The sequence below is a fragment of the Camelus ferus genome, chromosome 8, assembly GCF_009834535.1.
Source record: "Camelus ferus isolate YT-003-E chromosome 8, BCGSAC_Cfer_1.0, whole genome shotgun sequence".
Taxonomy (NCBI): Eukaryota; Metazoa; Chordata; class Mammalia; order Artiodactyla; family Camelidae; genus Camelus; species Camelus ferus.
Genome location: NC_045703.1, coordinates 14,601,183 through 14,628,946, shown reverse-complemented (window position 1 = coordinate 14,628,946; position 27,764 = coordinate 14,601,183). Strand labels below are relative to the sequence as shown.

Below are 27,764 nucleotides of genomic sequence, written 5' to 3'. Positions count from 1 at the left end.
AACTTCCATGTACTGAGCCCTCCTTGGAGGAAGCTGCTAACTTTAGTCTGAATGGCCTTTATTAGCTGAGAGTCCTGAAATTTTGCTTGTGTAGGATCTCTATTAACAAAGATCGAGTGTGCTGTCCCTGTCTGAAGGCTCAAATTAGTGAGTTTTTACTCCGGCCAAGTTAAATTTAAAGGGCACCACATGGAACTTTCTAGCAATCAGAGCTGTCTGAGCTGCCTCAGGAGACAGTTCCTCATCCCGGGGGAATGGCACAGAGGCTGATCTGAACAGGGAGGGCAGCTGGACTTGGAATCCTGTTATTCCGGAGAGGTGGACCACAAAGCTAGGCACATCTGTGTGCTGCTGGTTACACCGGCAACAGCAAAGACCCGCACAGAACTGCCACACTCCTGCAGTCAGTCTGTCAAAATCGAGGGAGGGGCATTGGTAACACGTGGAGAACAGAGGCAATCCGCAAACTTTAACATCAATGTGGTCTTGAAGATCTATTCCATAGCCTGATATATTACAATGGCCTCTATGCTATGCTTAACTGTAGGCATATATTAAAATGAAAATGACATTGCATAGCCTTTGTCACTGAAACCCTCTCAGATACCTTCTGTACTTACTGTGGTGCTGAGAACAACGTGTGCACCAAGTATTCACTGACTAAGCAGCTAATTCCATTTAACAACATTGATAGAAATGAAACAGGATGACAGCTAATGCTGAGTCTTGCTACATACCAGGCATTCCTTCTATTTTATGTGCATTATCTCATTTCATAGAAAGAACACGGAATTTGGAGCACATTGACCTGGATTACAATTTTAGCTCTACTTAAAAAAAAATAAGTGAAAAGATTTGCACCAAACTTCAATACTGGTTACCTGCAGGAAGTGGCTTCCAAACAAGTTTGTCCCAATTCTAATTTAAATCTTGGTGTTCTGACAATATGACAATCTGATAGCTCTTACTGGATTATCTAAAATGTGATGATTCACCACAAACACAAAAAATCACATTCTGTTAGCACTGGGGCATTAAGTTACAATGGTACTGTAATAGGAGATGTGCATTTATTTCAGTTAAAAAAGTTTAACTTGGGCCTCAAATAACTGCAGTTTAAGTCATTAATTTCTGAGTTATTTTAAACAAAATCAATATATTGAAATCACAAATTACTAATTTCTTTTGGAAAAAATACTACATGTAGATTCACTCCACTATTAATTTTCATGAATACTTCTATTGTAACAAAGCAGGACCTATATATCCTCTGGGGCAGCTCCTCTCTGAAGCATCCAGATAATAGTATCTTATGTATATTCCCTGAATTTTTCAGATGCTTAAAACCACCACCAAAGGGAAGAAATTAACTACTTGATGATCAAGAGTGTGTAGCCCCCAGACCTTCTGGCGCCTGGTGGTTGGTGGTGTTGACTACCTCCACATTAACCAGTCAGAGGACTGTGTATGACCTGATCACATACTCTGTGACCCTCCTCCTTTACCTGGCCTTTAAATATGTTTTGTTAAGCTCCTTCTAGGAGTTCCAGGTTTTCTTAGGCATAAGCCACCCGATCCTCCTTCCTCAGCCTTGCAATAAACCTTTCTCTCCTCCAAACTTCAGTGTTTCAGATTGTTCGAGCTCATGGTACACATGAACCTCCTTTGGCAACAGCTCCTCCAAGATTTGGTATTTCATTCTAGAGAGGCACCCTGCAGGTATCTGGCCAAGGGTTCAGAAGAAGAGAGACGATGGATGCTTTAAGATGGGAGATGAAGCAGGGCTTATGGAAAAAATCCAAATATGGGACAGGGCTCTCCCCCCTGCCACCAAGCCAAAGGAGGATGGGTGGAAGATGTGAATGGGGAGGAAATGACTGAGACCAGCTCCACAGGGTAAAGTCTGGACCTCACTTTCAAACCATTTTGGTCCTAATCTCAAGCGCCTCCCTCAACATCTCTCAGAACAGGAGTCCCCTGGAAGAAAGACTGGACAAACCCAACCTGTGCAGTTCGAGTTGGCTCTTCCCATCTCTACCAACCTCTGTTCCTCCTGGATGGGATCCAGAGTCTGTGCCTCTGACTCTTATCTCCAATCACTCATTCCCTCTTCCATCTCACCTGCCCACCCACTCTCATCCACCTATCCACTCATTATCCTTCCAACTGCATGGCCCACCCAGTCTCTTCAGCCCTCCACTGGTGTGCCATCTGTCCATTTATGCACTCATCTATCCTGTCCATCTTCACTAGTCTCTTTTCTCTATCCAGTCCATCCACCCTCCACCCTTCCATCCAACATCTCGCCCATCTCTCCAGGCATCTGTCCATCCATCCTCCCATGCATCTCCTCGATCTGCACATATTTACCTCATCCATCCTTCCACTCATCCCATCCTCTCGTGCACCTGTGTTCATTGTCTATGCACAACCGGTATAATTTCCTTCCCTCCGTTCATCCACCCATCCACCAATTATCCAGCCAGCCAGCCTGCAGCCACTCTTAGGCTCCTGGAAGAGGCAAAGAGCTGCCTCTCAGCTCTGGTTTTCCTGCTGCATGGGGCAGGACCTGGGCTTTCCTCGGTGGGCGCGTCGGCATTTTATCCCTACCTCGCTACCCCGTTCTCTCTCCCCCCCCCACACGCTCCCCACTCGCGCTCCCCTCTAATGTGTGATCTGGAAGCTCTGTAAAGCCTGATATAATCCGTAATGCAGTCTCTGGCTCCCGATTTGGGATCCAGTTTTAGAGAGCAAGAGACTAAGGAGCCAGCAGCCCGGTGAGAGGAAGGAGCTCGCCTCTCTCCTCCTCCTCCCCTCCTCGCCTCCAGGCCTCTGGCTCGGATCGCCACCCGCCCCCGCTCCCCAGGAAGGGGGAAAAAGGCGAGAGGAGCCGGGCATTTGAGAGGAGCGGAGCGGCGGCGGCTGCCAGAGAGGAAGCGGCGGGCGCAGACTGCAGAGGGCACGGCGCTGGCGCCACCCTGGCGAAGCGAGCGCGGAGCCGGCGAGCCTGGAGCACAGGGGGCCTCGCAGCGTCCTGACCAGGCCCGGCCCGCGCGCCCCACATCGCCCGCAGCCTGGGCACCCGGGCCTCCCAGGCGTCAGGGGAGCCCCGGCCGGCGTGGGGACGGGAGGGTGCCTGCGTGGGCCAGCTGGGGAGCTCCCGGGGACGTCCCAGCTAGACCTGGAGCTGGCCGGGGACGGAAGGGCGGGGGGGCGCGGCGGCGATAGGAGCCCACCCTCCGATCGGGTGCCCGGCTCAGCCCCCAGCGACGCGGGCGCTCCTGGGGATTTGCAACTCGCAGGGTCAAGTCTTGAGGCCGCTACTGCTGGGGAAGGCAAGAAAGGCTGCGGCGCGGAGCTGCGGGCACGACGAGAAGGGGTGCAGCGAAGGTGGGAGGGGGGCAGGGGAGGGACGGGTGGCCGGATTTTCTAACTTCACATTTGGCGCTTCGCAGCTCCTAAGTTTGCTCTCGGATCTCGGAAGTTTGGAACCCCGCCCCCGCCCCCAGCTTCTCCCCTCGCCTTCCTCCAGCAGCGGGGACGGAATCTGACAGGTCTTGGCTCACCCGCACCGGTCACGCTGAGGAAGGGGCGACCTGGACGTGGGAGAGGCTCCTCGGCGCTGCTCACCTCCCCTGCACACACCCGGGGCAGGCTGTGGAAGGCGTTCCCCGTTGTGTCCCCCAACACATACAGGTGCTGGCAGGGGTCTTAGGGAACTCCAGATGTACCCCACAGCCACCCACAATCTAAGGGAGGTTCAGGAGAGACACGTCATGGCTCCTTCCCCTCATCAGACCCAGAGCCCCTACAGACATTGGAGGGGCCCGAGATGTCCTCCGGTGGACAGAGGCCGCCGGCCCTCAATGGTGGCCGTGCTCGCTTGGACCCACGGAGCTGCCTCGAGGAATGAGCCTGGCCCCTACCCCTTCCCGGGCAGGCCGGGGCCCTGGACCCAGCCAGGAGCCCTCTCCCCCTAGTCCCCGCGGCTCTCTGGGCAGGGTTCAGCACGTCTCGGGCCTGCCTCGGGAGGGAGCAGCAGAGCTGAAAATCGTGGTGAAGCGAGGTGGCTGGAAAGGCTTGATAGAGGCTGCGGCTCCAAGCCTCAGCACCTCTGCTGGGCGGCGGTGGCTCCTGCTGGGTCACTTCCTAGGCAGCCCAGAGGGATGGCCCACTCAGACACCCAAGCCCCGGCCCGCTGAGCGTCTTACCTTTCCCAGCCTTATTTTCGGCTTCCAAGTTTCTTCCAGTGCAGGGAGCCAGGATGGGAGCGGACAAGCCCTAAGCCATTCCTCCTTCACATCCTGTAGGTGTACGGTGCTTGGAGTCTGAGGAGGCAGCCACAGCGTTTGGTAGAACCCGAAGCCTTCCTTGCCTGGCGACCCCAGCCGCCACCAAGGTAGCAGGGAGAACCCGAAGCCTTCTGTTCCTTGCCGCTCCCTCCCCACCGCAGGCGGCAGCGAAACTGCATCCCGACGCCCAGCTGCCGCCGGTGGGGCTCCGAGGACCCGAGCGAGGTCAAGCAGGCGAAGGAGCGGGCAGGAGCCGCGGCGTCCAGGGGCCGAGGGTGAGGCCGGCGGGAACGCGCCAGGGCAGCGAGGCTCTGCTGGCGGGCACGGCGCGGAGGCTCGAGCGGGGAGTCGGCTGCCTCAGTCGCGGGGAAGGGCGCTTGTTTTCTGCTGCGCTCCCGCGCCAGGGTGGACAAGGTGATTCGCCGCCCTCGGCAGCACGCCACACTCCTCCGGACCCCGGGCCGGGGGAGGACACAGCCAAGTTGTTGAGAAGGCCCCTGTCCGCAGGCTCTGGCTCCTCTTGCGCCTCGGTGGACGAGTCCGTGAAATGGGGCGAGGATGAGGCTCTCAGAGCCTTTCCGGCTCAGGTCTTCGGTCCTCAACCGGACATCCACCGTGCTGGTCCCTCAGCGAGCTGGGTCTGCAGCGTCCCGGCCAGCCGGCCCGGAGGCAGCTGGGCCCGGCACCAGGCGGCGGCGGCAGGGCCAGAAGAACGGCGGGGCGTGGGCGGCCTTCCATGGCGTCCTCGCCTCCTGGCCGGCGGGCCGGCCGACTCCGACTTCGACTCCGGAGCAGGTCCCGGGGCCCGATCCCGCCTCCTAGGGACGCCTCCAGCTCCTGCGCCTGCTGCGGCCCGGGGCTGCGGCGGCGGTAGCGGTGGGTGGCGCGCCGTATCGTCCGCGGAGAGAGGCTTCCGCGCGCCGGCCGCTTGCCCGCCCCTTGTCTCCTCCGCGGCCCGGGCGCCAGCCCCCGGGCCCCCACCCTCTCGCAGGTCCCTGCACTCCCCCCGCCAGGACCGGAGCACCGTCACCCGTGTCTCCCCACACTCCCCAGGCCCCTGGCTTCTGGGCCCCACGCACAGGCCAGAGCTAGCGCGTTTGTGTACAGGTGTGCCACGCGCGCACGTACGTGTCCGGCCGGCAGGTTGCCAGCATGTGTGGGCAGGCATGCAAACTGCCACCTGTGTCTGCATGGCATGGAGCAGGGCTTGTGTGAATGTGCGCCCTTGAAGGCAGTGTTTAGTCCAACCACGTTTTACCTGTGGCAGGTCGGTGTCTGGCTATGTGCAAGAGGTGAAGACCTAGGAGCAAAACTCTAACCTCCCCCCACCAAGACCCTAAGCCTGGAGGGTTGTGTTAACCCCAGCTGTCAGCAAATCCCCCTTTGCCATTGCCCTCTGGAACCCTCTGGCCTCCAGCCTCCATGGCTGCAACTGTGCCATCAGACAGAGCTGTGTTTTCTGGCACCCACTGTGGGTGCCCGTGTGTACACACTGCCTGAGATGCAGCCTGGGAGAGGCAGAGGGCGTGGGAATACAGGAGGAAAGAGACCCTGATTTGCTCAGTGAATGGGCTCTGGAGGTAGAAGACTGTGGCCTGCAGGAGCCCAGAGGTGGGGCTCCCTCACCCCCCATCTCCCAAGGGGCCTCCCACCCCCCTCTGGCTCTCCATTATGTTCCTGCTGATCCCACCACCCACCTCCCTGCCCATGGAGTCTGTGGGCATCCTCAAGGGCTCACTTGGAGGAAGCACAGATGGGGGTCTCAAGGCCCTCAGGGCCTGCTGGGTGACTGTGGGTCCCAGAGAAGGCCCGAGGGCAGGCGGTTTTCAGAGGCTCAGAGGCTGTGGTGGACAGTGTGATGAGACCCTGGCTGTCCCCATCGCCTCCCAGTTGTGGCCAGTTCTGGGCATGCCAACTCTGAGCTGAGACTGGGCTGAGGAAGGGCTGCTGTCAGAGCACCTGAGGTGCTGGTGAACGGGGTCATCGGTGCTCTGGCTGTGTCACTGACCCAGACCTGGTTATGGGTGGAGGGGGCCCACCCCCCGGAGCAGGTGCCCCCCGCCTTGTTTGGCGTGGGGACTTCGGACAGCGCTTCTCACTGCTCAGAGATGCATGCAGGGTAGGAAGCCTTGCAGCCCTCCCTTGCATGCAGCCCTGCCTGAGTGCAGCGCTGGGAGCTGTCAGGGGCCACCCGGGGGGGGGGGTGTCGGTGAGGCCCAGTTCTCCCGGAGTAGTGCCAGTGATTTCAGGACATGAGAGCGCCCTTCACCACCTGCTGTCCCTGCTCCCCACCCGAGCCCTGTCTGGTCCCCCCTCACCTGGGGCACCTTTAGAAAGGTTTTCCCTCAACAGCAGCACGTGCACATGTGCACGCGTGCACGCACACACACACCCCCAACTCACTCTGCTGCCTGTGCACAGCCTCACTCCCATGCCTACACACACACACACACATACAGATGTACCCCAAGTCACGTAGGCCTGTCCTTCAGTCCTGGCCTGTCCCAGCCGAGGGCCCCACAGCCCTGTTCCTGGTTACTGGGTCAGCGAAGCTCAGCCTGGGCTGCAGGTCCGGCTTGTCCTATCTCCACCCAACCCAGCCTAGTGCTTGGGATGCAGCTGGTAGTGGCCCTGAGCTCTGCCCGGCCCACACTCTCTGTCAACTTCCATCACCCTAGCTGTCCCAGGGAGAGGGGAGATGGTGTCCCACAGTTGTTGGGGAGGCCCAGATCTGGGAGCCTTGGTGCCTCTTAGTACCAGGGACTGGGGCCCTACTGCCCAGGGGGATACTTCGCTGGTCTGCCCCCACCTCTCTGCAGTGAGTGGAGTATGGCCAGGGGCCTCCTTACGGCAGGCCTGGGGTGCCCCACAGTCAGCCAGGGGACTAGGGGGCTGGTTGGCTGGCACAGGCTGTGAGTGGGGGCAGATGGTGGCCATGGGTTTGCGGGGAAGGCTAGTCTACCACCCCACTTGGCTCTGTGCTCATGAAGGGAGGCCTGCCTGGGCTCCCAAGCCCCTCCTCACCACCCCAAGCCCCTTAGATGGCACAGACAAGTTGTCCTGGCTCTGCGATGGGGTCTCCCACCAGGGCTGCCTCTGTCTCCGAGTGATGAGCTGCCTCACCTGCTACGGCCCAGGGGGCATATGTGGAGGCCCATGGGGCCCCCCAAGCAGGGAAGGCAGGCTTCAGTGGGCAGGGTGGTCAGGGGCCCCCTCCTGCTGGCTCTCCCAGCCCTGCATACCACCAGCCCCCTGGGGCATCCCTCAGTGCCGCGAGTGCCCACCTGCCCCTCCCTCCCCAGTGCAGCCGTTCCCAGACACACAGGTGGGCACTGTTCAGATGGCCAGCAGGACAGCAGTGTCTTTTGTGGCTGGTGTCTGGGGATGCCATTGGCGGCCTGGGGTGGATGGGGAGGGTACGGAGGCAGGGCCTGGTCCTATCTGTGTGCTGGGCTAGGCCTGGGGAGGATCCAAAAGGCTGAGGTGAGGCTGGAAAATCCTGGAGCCTGAGGTATCAGTGTCCAGCCCATGCCCTTGTTGTCCGGCAGGGAAACCAAGGCACTGGGGCTTCTGATCGCAGGCAGGGAACATGGATGGTTCACACGTTTGTGGGTACATCCGGGACGGTGGGAGGTGGGGGTGGGGTCTCTCTTCTGATGGGGACCCTGCCAGCTGCAGTGTGGGGCCTATATGGCTTCTACCCCATGGGAGTCCTGTGAGACCAGAGACCGGTCCTGGTGTGCAGTAAATAAACCAGTCATTGTCTCCCTCCCTCATCTCTGTGGCTCCAGCTCCTTGTCCCCGCCTGGCATGGCCATCTCTCTGAGGTCCCCCACCCCTCACCCTGAGGACAACCTGCAGGCTCTGGGAGGCCGTGTGGCAGGTTCGGGGAAGAATTTGACCAAAGTGATGGGGGCTGGACCCCTGGAGAGCCTCCTGGCAGCAGGGCATTTTGGTCCTGAGGATGTGATGGGAGAGGCAGGGACCTGAGTGGGAGGGCTTGGGTGTTCATTGATCACTGTCCTTGGGAACCCAAGAGGGACAGTGGGTGATGGGCCCTGCAGTGACCCAGGCTGGTGTATGGGAAACCAAGGGCCAGAGAGGGGCCCTGTGGCTTAGGGGAGACAGTGAGCACCCAGTGAGCACCTCTGGAGAGAACTGCCCAGTGACCACACTGAGCCCTGGCCCTGGGTCAGAGCCCACAAGCCTCTTCCACCCCTCACCTTTGGTCAGCAGGCTGGCAGTTTGACCCCAGCAGAGTATGACCCCAGGGTGCTTGGTGTGGCTGAGGGGAGAGGGGGAGCCAGCTCGAGGGAGCCCAGCACAGAGGAAGCCACATTCAGATGCTGTGGGAGCTGCCAGAGGTCCCCCATGCCAGGTGCGGACCCAGCTTTCCGCTGGCCTGGCCCTTCTTCTCTGAGGCCCTGCCTTAGGCTCCTTGGGGCTCTGTCCTGGCCATTGGCCTCTCCCTAAATGGTCCTCGGCAGACAAGCCCTCCTCTCCCGGTCCCTGTCCCTGTCCCACTGCCCCGTATGTCCCAGGGAGCACACGCTGAGCCCAGGTCTCCTCCTGCCCTGAGACTTGTACAGGTGTGGTGCACGTGTGCACATGTGCAGACATAGCACGTGCGTACAGAGACACATGCACCTACAGACATGTGCTTGCACACACATGTGCACACGTCTGCTCCCCACTGCTCAGCAAGGGTCCTCGCCACCCATCACCTACTTGCCCAAGCTGGAGGCCCAGGGATCTCCATGACCCCGTCTCTCCTCTGACCCCATCTTGGCCCAGACATCACACAGGCCTCCCCCCAGCTACCCCTGATTGCACCTGCCTCCCCTGAGTCAGAAGGATCCCCTCAGTGAAGACCAGGTCCTGACCCCTCATTCTAGAGTCCTGCCCAAGGGGTCAGGTGGGACTAAGGGCTCCCTCACATGCTCTCTCCCCATCCTAGCTCTGATTGCCCAGGCCTGGGATGCACTCGACTTGTCAACCTCCGCCACCGCTTTGTGGCCTGGGGCCTGGCATGGGTGTACCCTGGCCCAAGCCTTGGAGGGGCCTCTGAGGTGTTTATCCAAGGCCTTGTTGCAGCGTTTCAGGCAGGCACTTAGTGGGGACAGAGAGGTTCAGCCACTGGAGAGCATCTGGGGGGAGGGCCTCAGCAAATGCCTTTGTCCTGCAGGCCATGGTGTGACAACAGGGGGGTTCCCACTTGCTAAGGGAGGGAGCCAAGGCACAGGGAGGCTGAGCAAGGCCCAAGGCCACACACAGGGAGAGGGCAGGCCTGGGTCTTCCCACAACCTGTCCTGTGAATCGAGGCCTGCCGCTGCCCTGTCCCAGCTGGGTAAGTGGGCAGCTCCTGTCTTCAGCTGGTCCAAAGGGCATCCTGGTGCCCGCTGCCCCCAGGAGCAGGGCATGGACGGCCTGAAGGTGGGGCAGACTCATTTCTCAGCAGAGGATGGTTCTCTCTTCCCCAAGGGAATGGTCAGGCTGACGGGGCCAGGGGTGCAGTGGCCTCGGATGTGGGTTGCGTGTTGGCCCCCACACGACCTTGCTATGTGACCCTGGGCAAGTCCTCTGCCAGCCTCAGTGGCCTCCACCCATCACCCAAAGGTAAAAGCAGCTCTGTCTGAAGGCTGATGTGAGGCCGAGATGGCCGAGCACGCTCGCCACACGTGGGGTCATGCGGAGGGGACACGTGTACACAGACGTGCACCTGGAGGGCACTCATGCTGTCCATGTGAGTGAACTTGATCTCCGAGGGTGTGAACAGGAGTGGGGCGGGGGCTTCACGGTCATGGAGATGACCTTGGAGTTCAGGGCGGTCGTGTTCCTGGGCAGAGCCAGCAGGCCGTGTCAGGGTCGGGAGCCCCCCTGCACGAGACCCCAGCTCCCCCAGCCTGGCCTTCCCCCACCCCACGTGCCTGCAGTGCCCACCTCTGCAGGGCCGGGAAGCTGCCCAGGTTCCTGTAGGGCTCGGTGCTCACCAAAGCACAGACGAGTCATCAGCCTCTGGAAGAGAGCACCACCGGTCGCCCTCCTCCCAGCCCGTGCCCAGGCCAGGACCCTGCTCTGGGGAGGGCAGCGCAGTCCCCTGAAGGAGGCCCCGGCTCTGTGGTCACATCCACCTCCGCCACGGATGCAGTCTGCAGTGGAGCTGGGGGGGCTGCCCTGAGTGACCCTTGAGGGGACAGTTTCTCTTCCTGGGAACCAGAGTCACATGCTGTGCGACTTCAGGCTAGATCCTTGCCCTCCCTGCAATAAGGCCGTCCACTGGTCCATTCAGCCAAGGTTGGCTGGGAGCCTCTCAACACAGGGAGAGCAGGGAGGGCTTCCTGGAGGAGGGGGCAACCTCAAGAACACTGAGAAGAAATGGATGCTGCCCTAGCCTTTAAAGCAGCAGGCCAGACTCAAGAAGATACATCCCAGGCAGGTGGGCCTCACACCCTGGGGGGGTCCCCTTCCACACTCCGAGGCCCCTCACCTGCCAGCCCCATGGAGAAGACGCTCTTGGACACAGTGACCCTGTCCTCTGGCACATTGGCCCAGTCGCCCGTGGCCCACCAGCCCTCATGGAGAAGCTGATGTCTGTGGCTCTACTGACCGAGAACTTATGGATGCTGAGGACTGGGGAGGGTGGTGGTAGGCAAGAGACAACAGAGACAGAGAGAGGGAGACACAGAGAGAGCTTTTGTGACAAGGATCCTGGGAGTGGGCCCAAAAGTCCAGGACCATCACATGGGGGTGCTTGTGGCTCGGAGCAGGTGCAGGGCATCTGGGGCCACCCAGTCACGTGGCTGCCCGACGCCAGCCTGCCCATGAGGCCCAGGGCCTGGACAACTTCCTGGTTCCTTCCAAGCCCTCAGATGACACCGGCCACACCAGCAGGGGTCCCTCAGCTCCTGTGAGAACCCAGGCCTAGACCCAGCCCTGGAAGGTGCCAGAGGTGGGTTCTGCCATCAGGGCTGTAGCCAAAGGGAGTGGTGCCCCCCTTGGTGCCCCTGCCTGGGTCAAGGGAGCCCAAGCCCTTCCCCCATCTCTGTTCTGTAACAGGGACAGATGCAGATCCCCCTCACAGCACTGGGGGCTGTAAGGGGATCCAGGAAGGAAGGTGCTGGGTGTGGGGAAGGGGTGGAGGGGGACACGGCACGTCTGGGGAGAAGCCAGAGCAGAGAAAGCTGGTGGCACCTGCAGTCCTTCCTCCCACCCTCCCGCTGCAGGGAGGGGCCCGGCCGACCTCCTGAAGGCCCTCAGCCCTGCTAGGCCCCAGCCAAGCTGCTCCTGAAAACCCCAGTGGGCTATGTCTGGCCCTGACCGAGGAGTCCCAAGTGGCAGACCGGCCTGGGAGGACCGGACAGGGTGGAGGTCCCAACGTCTCTGAGCCCCTTCATTCCAGGCCCACCCACTCCAGGCAGACGCTGCTCGCTTCACCCAGCACCCGCAGCCTGGGTCCAGGTCTGCACGGGGGCTGCCTCAGGTGTGGGGTGAAGGGGGAGGACCACGGGAAACAACAGCCCCACCTGTCCGGCTGTCACTGGCCTTCCTCCATCACTGGGGCCTTCCCCCAACAAAACCCCATCCCTCAGATGATTCCCACCTCCTGCCTTTGCTCAGGCAGTGCCTGGCCCACACACTCTTCCCCCTCCAGGCCTGGCATCCTGGCTGTGCCCTTCCTCCCTGCACCTGTGTGCTCAGCTCGGGACCCAGGGTGTCTTCCCTGCAAGAGGCCCTGGGGACAGTGATGGGCTCCCTCTCCAGGTGCCCAGCCCAGCACAAGGCTGGCCCTCCGGCGCTGAGCGCCTCACCGATGACAGGACAGGTGAGCAAGTCCATCATGCTCCACGTCTCTGAGCACCGACCGTACGCCCAGGATGGTTCTAGTCCTGCGGACCAGCTTTGGAGTCAGGTCCACCACAGTGGAGGGGTGACAAGGGTGCTGTGGGTGGAGTGAGGGGACACAGGGGAGTGTTTGGGAGCTGGTGACTGCAGGAGAGCTTGGATTTGTGGTCTCCAGCCATTCTCAGGAGCACGGTGCATGGTGACTAGCTGGGTGAGAACCCTTGTGTTCAAGTTTCAGGCTTGTGGGTGCTAACTCCCACAGGCACATGGATCCCATGACAGAAAGTGGTGGTTTGAGAGAACAGGGGCCTGGCACTTCCCCTAGCCTTTGGATGGAGGTTTCCAGGCAGGGCTGGACTGAATGGCTCCCACCTGTAAGTGAGCCTGAAGAGGGGCCCTAGACTGTCCCTTTTCAGCCTCCTAGGGCACTGGGCACATGGTAGGGGGAGGTGTGCAAAAGCCTGTGGTGTCGTGACTTCCTGCAGGTGGGCATCCAGAGATTGCTCCTGTGCCCCTGCTGGGTGACTGGCACCCAGGTGTAAGGTAACACCTGCAGATGTCTTTTACAGAGCACAGATCCACAAATTACTATCCTCCAAGGCTAGGCTGGGGAGTCTACTCCCTGTTGCCCTACATTTTTTTCTTAGGTTTTTTTTCTTTTTGGTGGGGGGAGGTAATTAGCTTTATTTATTTATTTCTACTTTTTGAGGGAGGTATTGGGGATTGAACCCAGGACATCGTGCATGCAAGGCACACACTCTACCACTGAGCTATATATACCCTTCTCTCCTCCAAGTTTTATGTTTCTTCTTTCACAACACTTTAAACTTACCTTGTTGATTATTATCTATTTAATAAATCCTTTTAGAATCACTTCTGGAACAAGACAGGATTCATGTTCATTAATTAAACAATAAAGAGTAATTGGTGCTTTCAGTAAAGACCCTTGTACTAATTTTCTCTCTGTATGAGAGGGATGCTGAACAAACTAGTCACCAATCACTTTTCATTTTACTTTTTATTCCACCCATTCATATGTTAAGAATAAAATTGCATGCTGTTTTAACTTTGTCTTGAGAAAAATGGCCATTTTTCTAATTCTACAAGTGGGAATGTAAAATAACAAACTTCCTGGAGAACAATTGACAAATATGGATCAAAGATCTTTTAAAGATATAGTGTGTGTGTATATATGTGTGTCTGTGTGTGTATATATATTAGTATATTTATCTTGCTGTATTACTTCCAAGAATTTCATACTCCACAATACTAATGAAATTTTCTCTCCTGTAAAATCCCAAGTTAAGTTAGCAATTATAAAACTTCTCCTACATATCTGTAGTATTAAAGCAGACATAAAGAGTTCAAATGTTTCTTTAAAAACGAGAAATTCAATGCCTCAACTACAGAGCTCTCGTTCCCACTCCACTTTTTCATGTTCTGTGATTTCATTCCTTTAGTTTCTGACAGCTCCTTTCATAGCCTATTAAGCTTCTTTTCCAATTTTTGAATTTTCCCTGTAAGTAGTTCACACTGTTTTTTTAAATTCTATTCATCTTCTATACGAAAGAATTGTATACTGAATTTTCAGTAAGCTACCATAATCTGCATTAGGAGGAAATAAAAAATAGAAATAAAGATATGAGTAACTTTTGTGTGTAAAGGACTGTGTACTTTCACATTCACTCATCCATAGATTGAACAATTGTATATACTGAGCATCTATAATGTGGAAGACATTCTACTAAGCTCTGAAGATAAAACAGACAAGACCCCTGGTTCCTCTTTAGCATACAGTCTAGTAGAAGAGAATTACAAATAAGATAATTATAAATTCAGATGGCTACTCTAAGAAAAAGAGAGCTCAATGATAATGTAACAGGGCTTGGTCTAGACTGGGCCCGGGGAAGACTCCCCAGCGAACAGACGGTCACGCTGGGAATGAAGGATGAGCAGGAAGCAGCGAAGCCCAGAAGGAAGCAGCCCACCTAGAGCGCGAGCCCGAGGCCTCCCGCAGGCGGCTTCCAGCCCAGACGGAGGCACAGGCACGGACGGGCCTGCCTCCCTGAAACAAGCAAAACCAAAACAGACAAAATACATGAAAAAACAATCTTCAAGACAAAGGACTTCAGACAATGAAGGACAGTGATCCCTAAACACACATGAAGTGAGTCTAATGGACGCCCCAGTGCACGGCCTTGGGAGAATATGCAGGCTGTCACACAGGGACAGGGAACAGAGGTAGGAGGGTCCACCAGACACCCTCAGTCGAGGTGATGAAGCAGAGAGTCAGACAAAACCAACGCAGATAAGAGATCAGACAAGAGAGGGCTGGCGAGGAGGGAGCGGACCACAGAAAGGCCCCTGGAAATCTGCAGTGGGGCCCCATTGACTATTCAAACGAGTAAAAAACAGTGCATAAAGGGTGAGAAAACACTTGAGATGCGGGATGGGGTGGGTAGATACATTTTAAAACAGGAAACAGTGCATACTGCTCACGCAGTTTGAGGAATAGAATCCATTCCTAGAATCAGGGATGGCCCTGAATAGAGCACGACTGAATCAACTGATGGTATAAGAACGTAACGTATTTCATACTGCTTACCATGCTGTTCGTTCTCCTGCAATGTCCCTGCAGCTCTACTTGAAAATACAACATTTCAAAGGAAGCAAGAACATGTTTTAAAAGTTCAAGAGATGAAAACAGAAAAAATAACAAAAACCAACACACTATTCCTTTTAATCAAATATTTTTGTCGGAATCACTGTAAAAATTAACATATACAATTATAAAAAAAACCCCCATAGAAACAGGATGACAAATACTTCTCAAATAAGAGAAAACGTAGGTTAAGAACCCAAACACAATCTATACAAATACAAATCACATATTTTTGAGCTATAAAGATGGGTTTAATGAATCGAGGGGGAAACAATTAACAAATGGATACAACGCAGTATATACCAATTAACCCCGCCATATCTCATCAAGGGTAGATTTATATAACACAATAAAAATCACACAAAAGCTACAAAACAATAATATAAACATTAAAATTCCTTCATCAAATGTGATCTTCTCCTGCACAGCTGGTTCCTCAGTAGCATCTGCAACGTATTCAGTATAATATTCCACTGCACTTTCTGACTGCGTTGAAACTTCCTGCGAAAACACAAGAAAATGACACAAACCCTACCCTCAGGAGCCATCCTACTCATGCACTTGGCCACTCAGTCTATCAGTCAGCGAGGCACGAGCTATCTACGGTGCCTATCTAAAGTCACAGGCATTATCCTGGCAAAAGCTGGGAATACACACGAAGGACAGATCCTGCCCTGTACTGTTACCAGAGGCAGGGACCCGTGAACACCCATCAGCACAGAAAAGGACCATCCAGCAGCTCTACAGCCGAAGTGAACGGACAGGCAGGGCACAGAGGAGAGAAGGGTCTGGGGGCCGGGAAGGCTGGGAAGACCGGGCCGTGTCTTCAAAGGCAGGCCGAGCGCAGAGGGGGCAGGGGGAGGCGTTCCAGGAAGGGCAGCCTGAGCCGAAGGACGAGGTGGGAAACAGCATGAGAAGTCACACGGAAAACCCGGGACACACTCAGTGGGAACGGAATGGGAAGGCCCCACTGGCAAGATTCGGTAGGAGACAACAGTCGACTCATCCAAAACGAGGAGTGCCGAAAACACAAGACAAAACGGGAGACATCTTACACCTCACCGAACTCGCACAGGGAACCGCCTACGTTCAGTAAGTTGGCCTAACCTACCGGGGAAAACTACTGGAGGCAAAGAATTTAGATACAGACACCGCGTTCCGTAGGCGAGCGCGGGAAACTGACGCAAGTGTACTGTGCGCTCGCGTGACCGAAAGCACAGAACGACTTCAGCAGTTGTGCATTAGAAAACATCAGGCCAGAAGGGTGACGGGAAAATGCAGACGTCAGGACGAAGAGGCGACGCATCCATCCGCTTACGTATTCACGGCCGACGGCGACGGCTAGGTAGGCAGAAGAAGAAGAAAAACAGCAAAAGGACACACGTACCTCCTCGTCAGGGGACTCCACGTCTTCCTCTTGTCCCGAGCTTAAGGGCCACGTGTCACCTAGAGGGTGCAGGCACACAGACGTTAGCGACAGCACTGACCACTTTGAATTGTACCCGCACACGTGAAGTCTAACCCCCTTCAACAATCTTTCCGTGAACTAACGTGGCCCAGAAGAACTTCAGAGGACTGAAGAATTTTTCGAGGGAAAAACCTGGTCGTGTTTGGGGTACGTGTGAAGACAGTGGGCAAAAGGAAAGCAAGCAGTACTGCACGTGGTATCTGGACCTAGGGTCTTGAGGTATTTTAGGTTCGCACGTAGCTTCTTTCTTTCGACGGAGGTCCTGGCGATGGAGCCCAGGAACTCCTGCGTCCGAAGCATGCCATCCATCCACCCACCAGCTACACCCTACCCTGGACCCACAGTAGCTTTTAAGGACAGACGTAAGAAAAACCAACCTCCAGGGATGTTCACCGACTTACCGGACATGTCAGGCTGGTCTGCTGCGAGCGCAGACGTCAATGTCTCGTCCTCGGTCGGCTCCTCCGGAGCACCTTCGTCAGCTACGTTCGCCTCAGGACGGGTGTCTTCCCGTTCGGTTTCTGGCTCGGGCGCCCCTTCCTGTAACAACAAAACGGGAGAATCCAAAAACCCACCTTGAGGAGCCATCCTACTCATGCACTTGGCCACTCAGTCTATCAGTCAGCGAGGCACGAGCTATCTACGGTGCCTATCTAAAGTCACAGGCATTATCCTGGCAAAAGCTGGGAATACACACGAAGGACAGATCCTGCCCTGTACTGTTACCAGAGGCAGGGACCCGTGAACACCCATCAGCACAGAAAAGGACCATCCAGCAGCTCTACAGCCGAAGTGAACGGACAGGCAGGGCACAGAGGAGAGAAGGGTCTGGGGCAGGTCCTGGCTCCGGGAAGGCTGGGAAGACCGGGCCGTGTCTTCAAAGGCAGGCCGAGCGCAGAGGGGGCAGGGGGAGGCGTTCCAGGAAGGGCAGCCTGAGCCGAAGGACGAGGTGGGAAACAGCATGAGAAGTCACACGGAAAACCCGGGACACACTCAGTGGGAACGGAATGGGAAGGCCCCACTGGCAAGATTCGGTAGGAGACAACAGTCGACTCATCCAAAACGAGGAGTGCCGAAAACACAAGACAAAACGGGAGACATCTTACACCTCACCGAACTCGCACAGGGAACCGTCTACGTTCAGTAAGTTGGCCTAACCTACCGGGGAAAACTACTGGAGGCAAAGAATTTAGATACAGACACCGCGTTCCGTAGGCGAGCGCGGGAAACTGACGCAAGTGTACTGTGCGCTCGCGTGACCGAAAGCACAGAACGACTTCAGCAGTTGTGCATTAGAAAACATCAGGCCAGAAGGGTGACGGGAAAATGCAGACGTCAGGACGAAGAGGCGACGCATCCATCCGCTTACGTATTCACGGCCGACGGCGACGGCTAGGTGGCAGAAGAAGAAGAAAAACAGCAAAAGGACACACGTACCTCCTCGTCAGGGGACTCCACGTCTTCCTCTTGTCCCGAGCTTAAGGGCCACGTGTCACCTAGAGGGTGCAGGCACACAGACGTTAGCGACAGCACTGACCACTTTGAATTGTACCCGCACACGTGAAGTCTAACCCCCTTCAACAATCTTTCCGTGAACTAACGTGGCCCAGAAGAACTTCAGAGGACTGAAGAATTTTTCGAGGGAAAAACCTGGTCGTGTTTGGGGTACGTGTGAAGACAGTGGGCAAAAGGAAAGCAAGCAGTACTGCACGTGGTATCTGGACCTAGGGTCTTGAGGTATTTTAGGTTCGCACGTAGCTTCTTTCTTTCGACGGAGGTCCTGGCGATGGAGCCCAGGAACTCCTGCGTCCGAAGCATGCCATCCATCCACCCACCAGCTACACCCTACCCTGGACCCACAGTAGCTTTTAAGGACAGACGTAAGAAAAACCAACCTCCAGGGATGTTCACCGACTTACCGGACATGTCAGGCTGGTCTGCTGCGAGCGCAGACGTCAATGTCTCGTCCTCGGTCGGCTCCTCCGGAGCACCTTCGTCAGCTACGTTCGCCTCAGGACGGGTGTCTTCCCGTTCGGTTTCTGGCTCGGGCGCCCCTTCCTGTAACAACAAAACGGGAGAATCCAAAAACCCACCTTGAGGAGCCATCCTACTCATGCACTTGGCCACTCAGTCTATCAGTCAGCGAGGCACGAGCTATCTACGGTGCCTATCTAAAGTCACAGGCATTATCCTGGCAAAAGCTGGGAATACACACGAAGGACAGATCCTGCCCTGTACTGTTACCAGAGGCAGGGACCCGTGAACACCCATCAGCACAGAAAAGGACCATCCAGCAGCTCTACAGCCGAAGTGAACGGACAGGCAGGGCACAGAGGAGAGAAGGGTCTGGGGCGGGAAGGCTGGGAAGACCGGGCCGTGTCTTCAAAGGCAGGCCGAGCGCAGAGGGGGCAGGGGGAGGCGTTCCAGGAAGGGCAGCCTGAGCCGAAGGACGAGGTGGGAAACAGCATGAGAAGTCACACGGAAAACCCGGGACACACTCAGTGGGAACGGAATGGGAAGGCCCCACTGGCAAGATTCGGTAGGAGACAACAGTCGACTCATCCAAAACGAGGAGTGCCGAAAACACAAGACAAAACGGGAGACATCTTACACCTCACCGAACTCGCACAGGGAACCGCCTACGTTCAGTAAGTTGGCCTAACCTACCGGGGAAAACTACTGGAGGCAAAGAATTTAGATACAGACACCGCGTTCCGTAGGCGAGCGCGGGAAACTGACGCAAGTGTACTGTGCGCTCGCGTGACCGAAAGCACAGAACGACTTCAGCAGTTGTGCATTAGAAAACATCAGGCCAGAAGGGTGACGGGAAAATGCAGACGTCAGGACGAAGAGGCGACGCATCCATCCGCTTACGTATTCACGGCCGACGCGACGGCTAGGTAGCAGAAGAAGAAGAAAAACAGCAAAAGGACACACGTACCTCCTCGTCAGGGGACTCCACGTCTTCCTCTTGTCCCGAGCTTAAGGGCCACGTGTCACCTAGAGGGTGCAGGCACACAGACGTTAGCGACAGCACTGACCACTTTGAATTGTACCCGCACACGTGAAGTCTAACCCCCTTCAACAATCTTTCCGTGAACTAACGTGGCCCAGAAGAACTTCAGAGGACTGAAGAATTTTTCGAGGGAAAAACCTGGTCGTGTTTGGGGTACGTGTGAAGACAGTGGGCAAAAGGAAAGCAAGCAGTACTGCACGTGGTATCTGGACCTAGGGTCTTGAGGTATTTTAGGTTCGCACGTAGCTTCTTTCTTTCGACGGAGGTCCTGGCGATGGAGCCCAGGAACTCCTGCGTCCGAAGCATGCCATCCATCCACCCACCAGCTACACCCTACCCTGGACCCACAGTAGCTTTTAAGGACAGACGTAAGAAAAACCAACCTCCAGGGATGTTCACCGACTTACCGGACATGTCAGGCTGGTCTGCTGCGAGCGCAGACGTCAATGTCTCGTCCTCGGTCGGCTCCTCCGGAGCACCTTCGTCAGCTACGTTCGCCTCAGGACGGGTGTCTTCCCGTTCGGTTTCTGGCTCGGGCGCCCCTTCCTGTAACAACAAAACGGGAGAATCCAAAAACCCACCTTGAGGAGCCATCCTACTCATGCACTTGGCCACTCAGTCTATCAGTCAGCGAGGCACGAGCTATCTACGGTGCCTATCTAAAGTCACAGGCATTATCCTGGCAAAAGCTGGGAATACACACGAAGGACAGATCCTGCCCTGTACTGTTACCAGAGGCAGGGACCCGTGAACACCCATCAGCACAGAAAAGGACCATCCAGCAGCTCTACAGCCGAAGTGAACGGACAGGCAGGGCACAGAGGAGAGAAGGGTCTGGGGCGGGGAAGGCTGGGAAGACCGGGCCGTGTCTTCAAAGGCAGGCCGAGCGCAGAGGGGGCAGGGGGAGGCGTTCCAGGAAGGGCAGCCTGAGCCGAAGGACGAGGTGGGAAACAGCATGAGAAGTCACACGGAAAACCCGGGACACACTCAGTGGGAACGGAATGGGAAGGCCCCACTGGCAAGATTCGGTAGGAGACAACAGTCGACTCATCCAAAACGAGGAGTGCCGAAAACACAAGACAAAACGGGAGACATCTTACACCTCACCGAACTCGCACAGGGAACCGTCCTACGTTCAGTAAGTTGGCCTAACCTACCGGGGAAAACTACTGGAGGCAAAGAATTTAGATACAGACACCGCGTTCCGTAGGCGAGCGCGGGAAACTGACGCAAGTGTACTGTGCGCTCGCGTGACCGAAAGCACAGAACGACTTCAGCAGTTGTGCATTAGAAAACATCAGGCCAGAAGGGTGACGGGAAAATGCAGACGTCAGGACGAAGAGGCGACGCATCCATCCGCTTACGTATTCACGGCCGACGACGACGGCTAGGTAGCAGAAGAAGAAGAAAAACAGCAAAAGGACACACGTACCTCCTCGTCAGGGGACTCCACGTCTTCCTCTTGTCCCGAGCTTAAGGGCCACGTGTCACCTAGAGGGTGCAGGCACACAGACGTTAGCGACAGCACTGACCACTTTGAATTGTACCCGCACACGTGAAGTCTAACCCCCTTCAACAATCTTTCCGTGAACTAACGTGGCCCAGAAGAACTTCAGAGGACTGAAGAATTTTTCGAGGGAAAAACCTGGTCGTGTTTGGGGTACGTGTGAAGACAGTGGGCAAAAGGAAAGCAAGCAGTACTGCACGTGGTATCTGGACCTAGGGTCTTGAGGTATTTTAGGTTCGCACGTAGCTTCTTTCTTTCGACGGAGGTCCTGGCGATGGAGCCCAGGAACTCCTGCGTCCGAAGCATGCCATCCATCCACCCACCAGCTACACCCTACCCTGGACCCACAGTAGCTTTTAAGGACAGACGTAAGAAAAACCAACCTCCAGGGATGTTCACCGACTTACCGGACATGTCAGGCTGGTCTGCTGCGAGCGCAGACGTCAATGTCTCGTCCTCGGTCGGCTCCTCCGGAGCACCTTCGTCAGCTACGTTCGCCTCAGGACGGGTGTCTTCCCGTTCGGTTTCTGGCTCGGGCGCCCCTTCCTGTAACAACAAAACGGGAGAATCCAAAAACCCACCTTGAGGAGCCATCCTACTCATGCACTTGGCCACTCAGTCTATCAGTCAGCGAGGCACGAGCTATCTACGGTGCCTATCTAAAGTCACAGGCATTATCCTGGCAAAAGCTGGGAATACACACGAAGGACAGATCCTGCCCTGTACTGTTACCAGAGGCAGGGACCCGTGAACACCCATCAGCACAGAAAAGGACCATCCAGCAGCTCTACAGCCGAAGTGAACGGACAGGCAGGGCACAGAGGAGAGAAGGGTCTGGGGCAGGTCCTGGCTCCGGGAAGGCTGGGAAGACCGGGCCGTGTCTTCAAAGGCAGGCCGAGCGCAGAGGGGGCAGGGGGAGGCGTTCCAGGAAGGGCAGCCTGAGCCGAAGGACGAGGTGGGAAACAGCATGAGAAGTCACACGGAAAACCCGGGACACGCTCAGTGGGAACGGAATGGGAAGGCCCCACTGGCAAGATTCGGTAGGAGACAACAGTCGACTCATCCAAAACGAGGAGTGCCGAAAACACAAGACAAAACGGGAGACATCTTACACCTCACCGAACTCGCACAGGGAACCGTCTACGTTCAGTAAGTTGGCCTAACCTACCGGGGAAAACTACTGGAGGCAAAGAATTTAGATACAGACACCGCGTTCCGTAGGCGAGCGCGGGAAACTGACGCAAGTGTACTGTGCGCTCGCGTGACCGAAAGCACAGAACGACTTCAGCAGTTGTGCATTAGAAAACATCAGGCCAGAAGGGTGACGGGAAAATGCAGACGTCAGGACGAAGAGGCGACGCATCCATCCGCTTACGTATTCACGGCCGACGACGACGGCTAGGTAGCAGAAGAAGAAGAAAAACAGCAAAAGGACACACGTACCTCCTCGTCAGGGGACTCCACGTCTTCCTCTTGTCCCGAGCTTAAGGGCCACGTGTCACCTAGAGGGTGCAGGCACACAGACGTTAGCGACAGCACTGACCACTTTGAATTGTACCCGCACACGTGAAGTCTAACCCCCTTCAACAATCTTTCCGTGAACTAACGTGGCCCAGAAGAACTTCAGAGGACTGAAGAATTTTTCGAGGGAAAAACCTGGTCGTGTTTGGGGTACGTGTGAAGACAGTGGGCAAAAGGAAAGCAAGCAGTACTGCACGTGGTATCTGGACCTAGGGTCTTGAGGTATTTTAGGTTCGCACGTAGCTTCTTTCTTTCGACGGAGGTCCTGGCGATGGAGCCCAGGAACTCCTGCGTCCGAAGCATGCCATCCATCCACCCACCAGCTACACCCTACCCTGGACCCACAGTAGCTTTTAAGGACAGACGTAAGAAAAACCAACCTCCAGGGATGTTCACCGACTTACCGGACATGTCAGGCTGGTCTGCTGCGAGCGCAGACGTCAATGTCTCGTCCTCGGTCGGCTCCTCCGGAGCACCTTCGTCAGCTACGTTCGCCTCAGGACGGGTGTCTTCCCGTTCGGTTTCTGGCTCGGGCGCCCCTTCCTGTAACAACAAAACGGGAGAATCCAAAAACCCACCTTGAGGAGCCATCCTACTCATGCACTTGGCCACTCAGTCTATCAGTCAGCGAGGCACGAGCTATCTACGGTGCCTATCTAAAGTCACAGGCATTATCCTGGCAAAAGCTGGGAATACACACGAAGGACAGATCCTGCCCTGTACTGTTACCAGAGGCAGGGACCCGTGAACACCCATCAGCACAGAAAAGGACCATCCAGCAGCTCTACAGCCGAAGTGAACGGACAGGCAGGGCACAGAGGAGAGAAGGGTCTGGGGCAGGTCCTGGCTCCGGGAAGGCTGGGAAGACCGGGCCGTGTCTTCAAAGGCAGGCCGAGCGCAGAGGGGGCAGGGGGAGGCGTTCCAGGAAGGGCAGCCTGAGCCGAAGGACGAGGTGGGAAACAGCATGAGAAGTCACACGGAAAACCCGGGACACGCTCAGTGGGAACGGAATGGGAAGGCCCCACTGGCAAGATTCGGTAGGAGACAACAGTCGACTCATCCAAAACGAGGAGTGCCGAAAACACAAGACAAAACGGGAGACATCTTACACCTCACCGAACTCGCACAGGGAACCGTCTACGTTCAGTAAGTTGGCCTAACCTACCGGGGAAAACTACTGGAGGCAAAGAATTTAGATACAGACACCGCGTTCCGTAGGCGAGCGCGGGAAACTGACGCAAGTGTACTGTGCGCTCGCGTGACCGAAAGCAAAGTGCGACTTAGCCGTGGATTAGAAAACGGCAGTCAAGAACTGTGTCGGGAAAACGGAAACGTTGGGACACAGGTGCGACGCATCCATCCGCTTATGTACTAGCGACCCTCGATTGCTAGGTGCTACAAGAAGACGAAAAACAAGAAAACGAGATGGTACCTCCTTGCCAGGGGTGTGTGCATCTTCCTCCGGTCCAGAGGGGAAAGTTGATGCTTCACCTAGAGGGGGCAGTCACACAGATTATTAATGACAACACTGATCGCTTTGAACTGTACACACACTCATGTGAAGTCTGACTCCATTCAAGAACCTTTCTGTAAACTAACGTGGCCCAAAATAATTTCACAGGGAAGAAGCACTTTCTTTATGAAAACCCTGGTCGTTTCTTGGCTATGTATTACGGTAGTTAGGAAGTGGAAAAGAAACAGTAATGGATATGGTATCTGGAGCTACAGACTTCAGATATACTACATTAGCTTTTGAATTTTTGTGTTTAATGGAGATACTGGGGATTGAACCCAGAACTCCTGTATCTGAAGCATGCGATCCATCTACCACTCAGCTGTACCCTTCCCTCGCCCAGACCATCTCATAAGCACAGATGTGAAAAAAATGAAACTCCATAGATCTTATAATTTAACAGCCATGTCAGGTGTGTCTGTTCCATCCACAGAGGTCCATTTCTTCTCATCTGTTGGCTCTTCTGGAGCACCTTCATCACCTGCATCTGTGTCCATACCAGTTTCCTCTTTGTGAATTTCTGGGTGTGTTACCCCTTCCTGTAAAAACAAAATAGAAAACCCCACCTTCAGAAGCCATCATACTCATGCACTTCGCCATTCAGTCTCTCAGTCAGTGAGATAGAAAACTTTTACTGTATCTATGAAATAATAAGGATTATCCTGGGAGAACCTGGTAATGTAAAAGATTTTTCTCTCTGTTGTACAAGAGGCAGGGATATGTGAAAAGCAACAGCACAGAAAACGATCATTCAGCAGCTCTACAACTGAAGTCAATGGACAGTCAGGGGACAAAGGAGAGAAGAGTGTGGTGCATGACTTGGCTCAGGGAATGCGGGGAGGCCGGGGCTGGGCCTTAGAAGAGAGGTCCAGTCCATAGGGTGAAGGGACGGGTATTCCAGGAGGGGCAGATTGAGCAAAAGGCGAGTTGTCAGAGATTATACCATATCAAATGGGAAACTAGAGCAGACTTAGTTGGAACAGAATGGAAAGATCTCATTTCCAAGATTGAATAGGAGACATCATTTGATCAATCGAAAATGAGGATTGCAAAAAACCAATGCAGAACATAAAAAAGAGAAGGGTCTTCAATATACAGCCAGCTTGCACTTGGAACTATCTATATTAAATATTTTGTACTTTGTAACAGAAAAGTATGTGAAGCACAGAATTTAGATACAGACACTGCTTTCAGTATATGAGCGCAGAAAATTAACACAAGTGTAATATGCACGCACATGACTGACATCACAGAATGACTGCATTAACTGTAGATTAGAAAATATGTGAATTGTGATGGGAAAATGTAAATGTCAGAACACAAAATCAAAGCATCCATCCGCTTATATTTTAATGACCCTTGATGGTTACGTATTAAAGGAAGAAGAAAAATAACAAAAGGAGATAGTACCTCCATATCAGGAGACTGTGCATCTTTGTCTTCTGCTGAGTAGACAGCTGTTTCACCTAGAAAATGTAGTCACATGTATATTAATGACAAAACTGACCACTGTCTATAATATACACACACATATAGGTCTATGTCCATTCAACAAGATTTCCATACAATAATGTTGCACAAAAGAATTTCAGAGGATTAAAGCATTTTCTTGTAGAAAAACCTGGTTGAGGTTCAGATACGTATGAAGACAGCTGGCAAAAGGAAAGCAAACAGTAATGGGTGTGGTAAATGGATCTACAGTCTTCAGATATTTTAGACTAGCCTTTCTTTTTCCTTTTTATTCTATGCAGGTACTCTGGATTGAACCCAGGATCTCCTGCATCCGAAGCATACGATCCATCTACCAATCAGCTATTCCTTCCCTCGCCCTATAGTGGCTTTTAAGCACAGAGAGAAGAAAAATGAAACTCCACAGATTTCACTAATTTACTGGCCATGTCAGTGTTGTCTTTTCCATCCACAAAGGTCAACTTCTCATCTGTTGGCTCCTCTGGAGCTCCTTCATCGCTTGCATTCGTCTCAGTACCGTTTTCTTGTTTCTCTATTTCTGGCTTGGTCATCCCTTCCTATGCTTTAGGTCATGACCAGAGAGTCCTAATACTCAAATCTAATCTTCTTGCTCTTGTGCTCAAAATTCCCCATGGAATCCCTGCAGCACATATTGCTGATTTCCAACCTGACAGCCGTTCTTTTTCTTCCTTCTTGTTGCACAATTGCAACTTTACTTTGATATCATTTTATCCCAATATACAAAGAAGGTAACCTCCCCCCAGCTCCCAAAAGAGAATTGACTATTCTAAGATAATCAGTGGAACTACCTTTCCTTCACCAGAGGCTCACTTAGGAATGAGTATGTGATATAACCCAGCCAGTAAAATGTTCGGGGAAGTCTACCGTAAGCATCTTACTTGTTCTTCGTTATTTGTAGAAAAACAGGTAGACAAAAGCAGTCCTTGCAGCCTTTGGATATTGCCATGTGAGAATATGATGCTGGGAGTGGCTGCTAACCAGCAGACAAGGAAAGGAGACGTCAAACACCGGCAGCCTCACAGCTGAAGGAGGGACATCTGGGATGCTGATGGCATCATGAATCATCTACACAATCCTACTTTTTGTTTTAGCCACTGCCCCTCATGTCTATTATTCTTTACAGCAAGCAGCATTCAGATACATTTCCCGGGGTCTACAGGAGACCTACTCTTCTCTGTAGAACTAGAAGGGCTTCCCGGAGCGTGCCTGAGCTGAGTATTCACCTCGTTCCCAACCAGGCCCATGGCATCTTTTTTGGACCAACAACATGAAACTCATGAATCCCCTTGAGTCCCCTGGCACATCTCTGCCTCTGCACTGCTGTTCCTTTGGCCAAATGTCATCTTGAAAGATGTTCCTCCTACCAAACACTGTCCTTCTGTCTGCTTCCCTGGCAAACTTCTACTTGCCCTGCATGCTTCCCTCCAATCCTGCCCACTTTTTCAAAAGGCATTTCCTCACCATGATCTTAATTAAAGTATTGGGCACATATGAAATACCAACAAAAGATACAGAAAGACACTTATGAAGCCCTAGTGGCCCTGGGACACAGGGAGCAGAGTCACCGAGGGACTCACAAACATGACAATAAGTGACATGCTCCTGGGGGGCGGGGCTGCGTGTTAAATGTCTGCATTTTGTTAACGTCAGGTTCGTGCTTAGCACCTATGTGACACTTGACAGCCATTTACATGGGGAAAAGTGACTTAAAAAGTGATAATAATTACCAGATAAATGAGAATGCTTCCTTTCAAAATTCTATTTAAAAAAACACAGAAAACAACCAGGGACAACTCTACTGTATTATGATTCCCTTAAGGACAAGAACTATCAGTTCCATCTTTGTGTCTCCCATAACTGGTAACGCCAACCAGCAGATGCTCTTTGCTTGCCAGGGGCCTGCTATGTTACAGGGGCCCTCACACAGCACAGACTGTGCAAGTGCCAGGGCTCTCATCTAGGCGGCACAGCCGTGTTCATGTTCATGGGAAGCATTTTTGTGCTTTTACTGGAATTTCTTAAGTCCTATGTTGACCTATTTGAATATTTATAATGAAAATCCTTTAACTGATGGCAACAGAGCAGCTTGTTCTAACAAAATTAGTTTCATGACAAGTATCCAAGAATAAGAAGAGGAAGAGGAAGAGGGAGGAGAGAAGGAGGAGAAAGAGAAGAATACATCTGGTTCTCATTAGGTCAGCGTATCTCATTCTGTTTGCACTTAGGAGGAATGAAGTTGGTAAGAGACCTGGTTGGTGTAAGGATGGGAAAAACGACCAGTGCTTCTCCACAAGGCATTGCTTGCCGGACTTCTGTACTGTCGCTGGGGACTTTTCAGCAACAATCTCTTACTGGTGTGCTGCGCACTGGCTCAGCTTTGCAGTACTCACGGGTTGCCACGGCGTCAGAGTACCAGGAAGGGATTCTGGCTTCCCACTTTTAAAGACAGTAA

At 54.2% G+C, this 27,764-nt stretch overlaps 2 protein-coding genes across 5 annotated transcripts in view; one reads left to right on the top strand and one right to left on the bottom strand.

Annotated features, from left to right (window-relative positions):
• Positions 1-1,645: 1,645 nt before the first annotated feature.
• LOC116665538 (fibril-forming collagen alpha chain-like) lies at positions 1,646-4,547 on the top strand. The gene is made up of 4 exons (XM_032485436.1): positions 1,646-1,690; positions 2,906-3,335; positions 3,456-3,696; positions 4,311-4,547. Exons 1-4 carry the CDS (start codon positions 1,646-1,648, stop codon positions 4,330-4,332), a joined length of 738 nt encoding a protein of 245 aa, XP_032341327.1. The 3' UTR covers positions 4,333-4,547.
• Positions 4,548-15,025: 10,478 nt separating this feature from the next.
• The window catches only part of LOC116665269 (trans-Golgi network integral membrane protein 2-like), a 33,564-nt gene continuing 20,825 nt past the window's right edge, over positions 15,026-27,764 (bottom strand). For 2 of the 4 annotated variants that reach the window (XR_004321801.1, XR_004321802.1), the window contains 3 exons: positions 25,232-25,287; positions 23,741-24,360; positions 22,740-22,851 (listed from right to left, as the gene is read on the bottom strand). Coding sequence is in view for 2 of the 4 variants with exons in the window: in XM_032484472.1 (XP_032340363.1) it covers positions 15,103-15,297; positions 16,184-16,242; positions 16,666-16,804; positions 17,702-17,760; positions 18,184-18,322; positions 19,206-19,264; positions 19,688-19,826; positions 20,713-20,771; positions 21,195-21,333; positions 22,231-22,289; positions 22,713-22,719 (1,053 nt within the window). In the remaining 2 variants the exon portion in view is untranslated. Of the gene's footprint in view, positions 15,298-16,183; positions 16,243-16,665; positions 16,805-17,701; positions 17,761-18,183; positions 18,323-19,205; positions 19,265-19,687; positions 19,827-20,712; positions 20,772-21,194; positions 21,334-22,230; positions 22,290-22,712; positions 22,852-23,740; positions 24,361-25,231; positions 25,288-27,764 lie in introns of those variants that run through there. The other 2 variants (XM_032484472.1, XM_032484473.1) reach the window with 2 other exon arrangements.